General features: G+C 37.7%; 1 protein-coding gene across 1 annotated transcript; it reads left to right on the top strand.

Annotated features, from left to right (window-relative positions):
- Positions 1 to 1260: 1260 nt before the first annotated feature.
- On the top strand, positions 1261 to 2346 carry LOC130748417 (60S ribosomal protein L9-like). Its single transcript, XM_057601639.1, has 4 exons — positions 1261 to 1494; positions 1791 to 1913; positions 2040 to 2108; positions 2257 to 2346. The coding sequence occupies exons 1-4, from the start codon at positions 1261 to 1263 to the stop codon at positions 2329 to 2331; spliced, it is 501 nt and encodes a 166-aa protein (XP_057457622.1). The 3' UTR covers positions 2332 to 2346.
- Positions 2347 to 9974: the final 7628 nt, after the last annotated feature.

Below are 9974 nucleotides of genomic sequence, written 5' to 3'. Positions count from 1 at the left end.
GCTCTGATACCACAATGTAACGCCGCGATTTCTCGAGGGTCACTTTAGTAACCTTTTTTTCCAAAAACGTGTGTAAATTTTAACTGAAATAAAAAACCTTTTCGAAACATTGATTACAAATAAAAAGTAGTAACTTGAGAAGTAGACTGAATAATTCATTTTACTAATAAAAGCTTTGGAAGCGTACAATGATTCTTTCAAATTACAACATAATGATTAAACTAGTGTTCGACCGCCCCGAGCCAACACAACAAGAAGGTCTCTAGGTTAGGTTCGAACCCTATAAACAAACTCACCTCAACCCCAAGTACATACTCAATTATCACACTCAGTACCCGACTCATAGGTCGCGTGCCCTCCAAGGCCTCCTCCAACGCTTGCATCACATCGTCTCGTATCCTCTTCTCTCGCCAATCCCATAGCTGAACCATCGATCGCGCGGTCGATGTCTCGAGCCTTGTGGTCGTCCACAGCAAGCAGGTATAGGACCGCATCTCGACTGATCACACGCATGCTTGTTGTCTAGGCGTTAAGCGCCCCAAACAACAAACATCAAACAAGCAAGGGTCAACTTCTAACACACACATATCATAAGTAGGGTATACTACCCTATCAATCACAATTTCTTCCCTAAGCTAACATTCACAAATAAGGGAACTATTTTAAGTTCTAGGTTTCACAAGTATAGGAAACTATTTCATAGTTCTAAGTTATTATTAGTCAATGCTCGTGCACATGCATGCAGACGTTTTGGATATCCATAAGCCAATCCCTCATGGAAAGGCTGGACGAACATGACTCCACGATCGGGGCTGGACCTCTCCAACGCACCGCAGCCCAACAACTTGATGATCGGGGTTGGACCTCTCCAACGCACTGCCGTTTCATCGCATCTTCGACAAGCTCACTGACGGCGTCGAGGATCGCCGGCTCGATTCCACTCGCGTTCAAAAGGTACCTTTCATTCAATCCAACAATACCCTTTTCCCATTCACCTCGCAAAATCGATTCCCTTTTGTTGTTTATGTGTGTTGCGTGTAATGGGTATGCGGTGATTTTGCAGGCCATGGCTTCCATTGCTGCACCTGCTGAAGTTGATTGGAACGATTCAGTGTTTTAATGTCCATGTGATTGCAATACATAGTAATACAATAATTATTCGACAACTTAGTGTAGGGTAAAACTGTTGAGTCATAATAGTTCAATTTGTACCTCTGCTGTTTCATTTTGGCCTTATGTTTGAAATCCTTTCATCAGAGAATGAAGAAGATCTTTTCATCAGAGACCATGGACATCCCCGACGGCGTGAGCATCAAGGTTGAAGGCCCTTGCGGGGATTTCCAGCTCATCACCGATGAGAAAGGCAAGAAGAAGCTCAAGATCGAGGCCTGGTTCGGTACCCACAAGATGAGGCTCGTCTATGCCCATTTTCCCATCAACGCTAGCATCACTAATCACAACAAGGGCATCAAGATCCATAGCTTTCTACTTTTCGTTCACCCTAAACCCTATGTTCAACTCCTTTGATGATTTCCGTTAAGATTGGTATATGGGTCATATAAAAATGTTCATTTTCAGTCATCTTAGTTTCTCATTTGCTTGTTTGTTTAACTGGTTAAGTGCTGATCATTTTTTATTTTTTATTAACTTTGAACTGTGCATTTGTGTCAATAATGTGCTTTTTTTCAAGTAATTTAATTTTGCATTCGTTTGTTCGTTTAGTTGGGTAATTCAAGTATGATTTTTCTTGTTGATTAATTGAACTATGGATTTTGTCATTGTGTGATTAGGTGAGGAAAGTGGATATGCTTGATGGAGTTTCCATTGTGCGATCTGAGAAGGTGAAGGATGAGTTGGTTTTCGATGGAAATGACATTGAGCTTGTTTCTAGGTCATGTGCCCTTATCAATCAGGTACAGTTTTTTTTTCATTCTATGGATACATGCTAATGCCTGACTTTGTTGTTGTCTAATTTTTATCTTGCTTGGATTTTAATTTTGGTTATTTTGTTGTTTTTGTTACATAAATGCCATGTTAAGAACAAGGATATCAGGAAGTTTCTTGATGGTATTTATGTTAGTGAGAAGGGGACCGCATTAATAAAGAAGGTACTTTTTTATCACCCTTTAAGTTCATTGATGATTTCCGTAAAGATTGTAATATATGATAGATAGTAATATTCATTTTCAGTGATCTTAATTTCTAATTTGCTTGTTTGTTTAACTGCTCTTTTTGAATTCCTTGCTTTTTTCCTAGCTAGAGAATGATTTTTTGAAGAGAGATAAAAGTGGTGGTTATTTGAAAAGAGTTGTGTGTGAGAGTTATTTCTAGAACTGTTAAGAATCATGGCTAGTTTCATTTAGCTGGAAAACATGTGTATGATCTGAACAAATTCTGGATTTGTTGCTGGAAGGGTAGGCTGGTGTAAAGGCATCCGTATGCTTTTCTGAGACATGTATCTGTATATTTGATTCTATATAGTACTTGATACTTGTTGATAAAGTTAAGAAGAGTAATGTGTATGTTGTGCTTGCCTGTTAGGAAGCCTGAAAGATACTCAAGCGTTTATGTGATATACTCACCCGTTGGCTTAAAAAGAAACCTTTGGAGAACCCATTGATGTGGAGATTATAGGAAGTCTGAGAGATGCTCAAGCTTTTTCTCGTAATCATGCTCACAAAGACACTGGTAATTGAGAGTTGATACATGAATTTTAGCATTCTTTGTATAGAAATTATGTTATCAGTACTATTGCAGCTGGAAGTGTATCTATTGACACTGGATGACCGTTATAATTTTTTTTTATGATTCAGTTTTAAACATCACTCCTACTGTACTGTATATGATAAATGCAGTGAATACGTGAAGGCTCGCTTGCATGTTCAACTTGCCATGTTATAGTCATGGTACATCATGGGTGATATATGCAGTAAATTGCTGCTTGAGATTAATTTATTTATTTTTCCTGAAATACGGTCTTCCACTTACAAGAGTTAAATTATTGAACTTTGTGCAGGACGTAGAACAATACAATAAATTGGAAGATCCAACTGATGAGGAAAATGACATGTTGGACCTAGCTTTTGGGCTTTTTGAAACGTAGGTTTCTTATCCAGGTAACTTAGGAACATAAATTTTTATTTTCCATTTTCTTCCCCAAAGTTCTTCTTAGACTAATTTTGGTTGTTATACAGATCACGCCTGGGTTGTCAAGTGATCGCTAGACCTGAACTTGATGGAATTCGTTTAGCTATTTCTACTGCCACTCGTTTAGCTATATTGATATTGATTCCTCTCCCACATCGGTGACTGTCTCTGGCCAGATTATTTTATGAGGTCTCACATTTACCCAAATCTTTTCTCTTTTTTTTTTATTTGCAAAAACAAGCACTCCTTCATGCTGCTAATTCTGATTACCAAAGTTTCATAATCATCGTTTGCTCATAAAATTCACAGAGCCTCATCCATGTCCATAAAAGTATGATCTGAGTTTTTTATTGTTGCAGGCCTCAATTGTCATTTTAGAAATTCACATCCCTTACTCCTTAACTGTTTACCTGCATCATTTTGTATTTGGCTTTTCATTTTTTTGTCATTTAACAATTTCAGTGTTAGCTGCTTCTTGCTTTTCAATTTTTTATTCTCTTTTAGCCATCCTGATTTAACTCCTGTTTTTAATTTTCAATTGTTTAACCTGTATGTATGTAGAAAAGATAAGTTTGCAATGGATCAATGTAAATAAATGAGAAAGCTGAAGTTTGTTGATTTAGTTCTCTATTTCTCCCTCATCTTTATTCTTATATTCTTCCATATGTAGGTGGTGAAAAAGATCGTTATGGGGAAAAAGATTGGAGCATGTATTTAGTAGAAAGTCTAAATTAAGGGTATGTGTTTATCTATACTTGCAGTTTTTGTTCATCAGATTCATTATGTAATGAATGAGCTAGTTATACTGGTTGAGAGATAGTTAGTGCAATGTACTAATGAAGGGTTAGTTAATGAAAATAATATTCATCCACTTTCTCTCATTTCCTTCTATGTTAGGTTAACAGTGTGTGCTACTTCACTTTCTGTAACTGAAACTTTGGAAAGTTAAATTAGTTATGAGCTATTTCTGAATGGAAAATGTGCTAGGTATGACTTTTTAATTGATTCCAAACATAACTGGTTTTGTTTTTTTTTTTTTAAAAAAAGACTTTTCACATCGGTTTTGGAATAAACCGATGTGAAATGTCTAGTTTTCACTTCGGGGATTTGATTCCACCGATGTGAAATACATGTGGAGATTTGAAAAAGAAATGACTAAACAGACTTTTCACATCGGTTGCGGCATAAACCGATGTGAAATGTGTAGTTTTCACATCGGGTATTTGATTCCACCGATGTGAAATACACGTGCAGATTTGAAAAAGAAATTACTAAACATACTTTTAACATCGGTTGCTGCATAAACCGATGTGAAATGTGTAGTTTTCACATCGGCTGTGTACCCGATGTGAAAAGGTGGGGACATACCACATCACCTTTGCTTACATCGGTTGTATACCCGATGTGAAGAGTACTTTTCGCCCGATGTGAAAAGTACTTTTTGTAGTAGTGATGTCACCATCGACTAGCCCAGTCCAGGTCACTAGTCGTGGCCATCCAAGCCCAGTCCAGGTCACTTGGTCCATAATGCATGCCATGCAAGTCAGTCATCATTACTAGGCCCTAAGCCTATCACGTTCATATCATATGAACAAAATATCATAACATAGTAACTTGCATGCATATCAATAAACGTAGCTAACACCCTAGGCATATAGGCATGTTCATAATAATACTATCTAACATTTATTGCATTATCATCATATAACTTATCTAGCACATATATCATCGATAGTCCTAGTACCATGCTTTCTAACAATCACAATCAATCATAGCCGAAGTGCCCTTACCTTAGTCACAGCAGAACACGTCCTAGGACTTTGGATTTGGCGGGATCACTCTCGCTTCGAACTTCCTAGTCATGTGGATAGAGTAACGGTACGAATAAGTAGTCGTTTAGCGATAATATATCCCTTCCTCGTCGTTTCAAATTTTTTTTATCTTAAACCTCGAAAAACCAAAACTTTTCCTTTCACAAGATCAAAACCTCCTTTCTAAAATCCTTGTTTGAAGATCATAAGAATACTATAAGAACATCATGAATTTCTTTAAGAAAAACCCCACATTCATAAACATTCCTAAGCAACTCGATCAAGATCATTCTCTTCTGGTTTTTGGCAGATCAGCTTAAGCTGCAACCACATAGCATATTGAGAATGGCCTTGCTCAAGGCTTAGAAACTAAAACAAGAAAAAAATAAAAGAAAGACAAGAGAGGGAGAGGAAGCTCACGGCTAGAGAGAGGAGAGAGCAAATGAGCTTGGTGTGAAGAAATGAGAGGGGGGGAAATGCTCTATTTATAGTGAGGGGTGAGAGCCAAGCATTAAATGCTTTTCTTTCTCCCCAAGGAGCAGCCCAAACCCACGAAATTCTCAGCCCATGTTAGGGTTTCTAGAGCTTTCCATGCTCCCCATATTCAGCCCTCAAATTTAGGTTTGTTTCCTAATTAAACCCTTTTAAAAAAATAGCATTTAAATCCTTAATCATTTAAACTATACAAATCTGAATCCAAAGAGTTTTAAATCAGATATAAAAAGATCCTTGAAGGTTTTAAAAGTTCAAAAATTAATCCCCCATTAATTGAAAGTCAAGGAATCAAAATTCCTAAAATTTCTCCTTCATAAAACCTAGTCAGAAAAGGAAATTACTTGCAAAAGTCTCATTTTCCTTCCGCCACAAGCCTTGGCCGTCCACCACCTTCACCAGGCTCAGATTTACTCAAAAAAATATTTAAAATAATAATTTAAATAAAAACCCAAAATAAGTAATGCATTAAATACACAATTTCCCTCCTAAATGCATCAAAACTTCAAATTTAAAATTAAAAACCTCATCAATGGTTTTGGCTCCAAAATTTCGTGCACCACTCTCATAATATCTCAAAAATATTTTTCAGAATAAATTTTGATATTAAACCATAGGTTAAAATTATTTAAATGCATTTTATTTAAATAAAAACCCATTTTATTTAAATAAAACCTTAGAAAAAAAACCAAGGAATATTCCCTCATAGAATATTCTTAAAATCATTCCCAGCACCTTCCCATAAGGTGTGGCCCACGAAATCGTCATCCTCGACTCGATTCGCCAACTCATCGCTGCTGTCGGGTCGATTTTGACCTAAAAGTCGCCGTCGCAGAACCCTAGCAATATTACAGTCAAAATGCTCGTATCGTCGCGTACATCAACGTCTAGAGGTTTCTAAGACTTAATATTTCTTCTAAAAATTAATCACCCCTTTTAAAAGGTATAATATCACATATAGCACAAGAAATTCACAGAATATTATTTAGTATTATTTTTAAAATAATATGCCATAAAATCGGGTCTTACATCCACTGTTTCCTATTTGGCTCATATTCTATTACATGGTGCAGTAGGAAGAAACATACCTAGGAAGTGATTTTACTTGATCCACAACTTGTTCTCAACCATTATACTCATACAAGATATATTTAACATTTAAGATGTTGATAAGAGTCATTCACCTACTAATTCCTTAGCTAGGAGAACCTACCCGTTGAAATCCTAGCCTTAATTACTTAAGTCCTAGTAATCACGAAAAGAGCATTATCGTCTAAACCTACTTGATGAGATATACCCAGAGTTTTGTTCCTATCCCAAGAAGTTCATGTCCAAGTGGATGAAATCTAAGACGGTCACTCATTAAATCCCATTGGCTCATAACTAGATAATCTTATCTTAGCGATGAGTATCCCGACTAGTCACTCGGTTTAGACCTTTTTCCCAACTCATGATTTTATTACCTAAGGGTTAATTTCTCCTATTGTCACCTAGAAAATGTCAACCCTACCCAAAGACAAGCCTCTCATCGGATGACTAATGCAAGTGGCAGTTTCTCTCATTTACTAAACTCACCAATTTCCCAATTTCCATGCAAGCCATGAAGATCATCATAAGGTCAAATGATACATGAAGTACAAAGAGAATCAATTAACCTGAGACATATGTGTTTTTCCGTTTAAATTAACTAAGTATACAACAATCCATATCAATTTTCCAATGTGTTTATGGATCATAGAAACTCTTATAACACCAATTGACCAAAAGAAGAATTAAGCATGGAGATGAACTCTAGACAAATAAAATCCATAATTATAATTGCATAAAGTGTATTGAACAAGAGTGAATCAAATTACATCATAGGGGAAAAGAGGAAAGATGGAACCCAAGGTAGATTGGACCCCAATAGCCGGAGACAAAAGCTCCGTAAGAGAAAACATAAGTAAACGAGCTTCTGCTTGAGCCTCCAAAGATAAAGGGACATGAATAGCCATTTGATCCCCATCAAAGTCTGCATTTAACCCCTTACACACTAATGGATGTAAACAAATAGCACGTCCTTCCACTAAAATAGGTTGGAAGGCTTGTATCCCTAATCTATGCAAAGTGGGTGCTCTATGTAAGATCAAGTTTTGATCTAGTAGTACAACTCTATGTTTTGATGATTACAAGTTAACCTTTTGATATGAACAATTATGGTACTCTAACGTGTTTTTCTGAGTGTGCTATTTACAGGCTCTGACCTCCATTTTATCTCACACAAATCAGAAGCACTATGCTTAAAGAGTGACCCAAGCAACGCTTTCGCATTCTCCATGTTCAGTCTGAACAGTGGAAAAGCTTCAGAAGATCTGAAGTAAATCAAGCTCTGATAAGGACTCAGCTCACTTGAAGCTCTGATGATCCAGACGTTCTGACAACCTAGAGACTCTGAAGGTTCAGAAGTTTTGATGGTGTAGAAGACTCTGAACATCCAGAAGCTGAAGAGTGAAGACTCTGAAGTCCAGAAGCAACTGGCTCTGAAGACCATGTACTGATCTTCTGAAGTGAAGATCAGAAGGTACAGTGGTCAGAGGATCCAAGCTTCCTTCTGACTCTGATCAATCAGCTTCACAAGTTCCAACACGAAGCGCTCCTATGATCAGAAGTCTACGAGGTTAAGGTCAAGTCACTATCCAAAGTACAAAAGCAAAGTGTACTATCCTGACGACCTACCTAACATCCTCAGCCACAGCAGAAGCTGGAATTTCCAGAACTGCCCTCCAACGGTAGCATTTTCATGCAACGTTCAACCCTAATCCTTGGAGTATAAATAGAGGCTGAAGATTGAAAGAAGCGGCTAGAAGCATTCACACACGCGCAAGAAATATTCAAATCCTTCTAAGCTTTCTTTCATGTTGAATTTCATTGTGTTTACTATAAGATTTTTAGAAGCACTTTCCTTGTAAACAAGAACTTCATATACAGTTGTATAGTTTGCCTTTAGGAGATCAAGGTTGATCGGATCCTAGAGAAGACTAAGAGAGTGAATCTTAGTGTGAGCTAAGTTAGTGTATTGTTAGTCACTTGTAGGTTTCAAGTGCACTTGTAACACATACCTAATTAGTGGATTGCCTTCATTCTAAGAAGGAAGAAATCACCTTAACGGGTGGACTGGATTAGCTTGAGGGATTTATCAAGTGAATCAGGATAAAATCCTTGTGTGCTTTTCTATCTCTTATCTTTAGCACTTATTTTGTTTCGAAAGATTTGCCAAAATCTTTAAGGTGGAAGTTTTATCTTGAAAACGTTATTCAAACCCCCCCTTTCTACCGTTTTTCATACCTTCAACTGGTATCAGAGCGCAAGTTCTGATTACCACACCTAACAGTGTTCAGTGATCCGGGCCGGTGTGAAAAACAATGGCTACCACCAGTGAAACACAGAAAGATGGATACAATGCAAAGCCTCCCATGTTCGACGGTCAAAGGTTCAAATATCGGAAAGATAGACTCGAAAGTTTCTTTCTGGGTTTTGATGCAGATCTCTGGGATATTATTGTGGATGGCTATGAGCGTCCAGTTGATGCAGAAGGCAAGAAGATCCCAAGGTCAGAGATGACTGCAGATCAAAAGAAGCTGTACTCACAACATCACAAAGCAAGAGCAATTCTTCTAAGTGCTATTTCCTATGAAGAGTACCAGAAGATTACAGATCGTGAGTTTGCAAAAGGCATCTTTGAATCCCTGAAGCTGTCTCATGAAGGAAACAAGAAAGTCAAAGAATCAAAGGCATTGTCTTTGATCCAAAAGTATGAATCCTTCATCATGGAGCCAAATGAGTCCATTGAAGAAATGTTCTCTAGATTTCAGTTGCTTGTAGCTGGAATACGACCTCTCAACAAGAGCTACACTACAAAAGATCATGTCATAAAGGTCATCAGGAGTCTTCCTGAAAGCTGGATGCCTTTAGTGACATCAATAGAGCTCACAAGAGATGTCGAGCGTATGAGTTTAGAAGAACTCATTAGCATTCTGAAATGCCATGAGCTGAAGCGCTCTGAGATGCAAGATCTGAGGAAAAAGTCTATAGCCTTGAAATCCAAATCTGAGAAGGCTAAGTCTGAGAAGTCAAAGGCTCTCCAAGCTGAAGCAGAAGAATCTGAAGAAGCATCAGAAGATTCTGATGAAGATGAGCTGACTCTGATCTCCAAGAGACTCAACCGCATCTGGAAGCACAAGCAAAGCAAGTACAGAGGCTCTGGAAAGGCTAAAGGAAAGTCTAAATCCTCAGGTCAGAGGAGGTCATCAATCAAGGAAGTCACATGTTTTGAGTGCAAAGAATCAGAGCACTACAAAAGTGATTGTCCAAAGTTGAAGAAGGACAAGAAGCCAAAGAAGCACTTCAAGACGAAGAAGAGTCTGATGGTGACTTTTGATGAATCAGAGTCAGAGGATGTTGACTCTGATGGTGAAGTCCAAGGACTCATGGCTATTGTCAAAGACAAGGAAGCAGAGTCAAAGGATGCTGTTGACTCTGACTCAG

This window comes from Lotus japonicus, chromosome 3 (assembly GCF_012489685.1).
Source record: "Lotus japonicus ecotype B-129 chromosome 3, LjGifu_v1.2".
Taxonomy (NCBI): domain Eukaryota; kingdom Viridiplantae; phylum Streptophyta; class Magnoliopsida; order Fabales; family Fabaceae; genus Lotus; species Lotus japonicus.
This window is presented reverse-complemented; position numbering and strand designations above follow the sequence as displayed.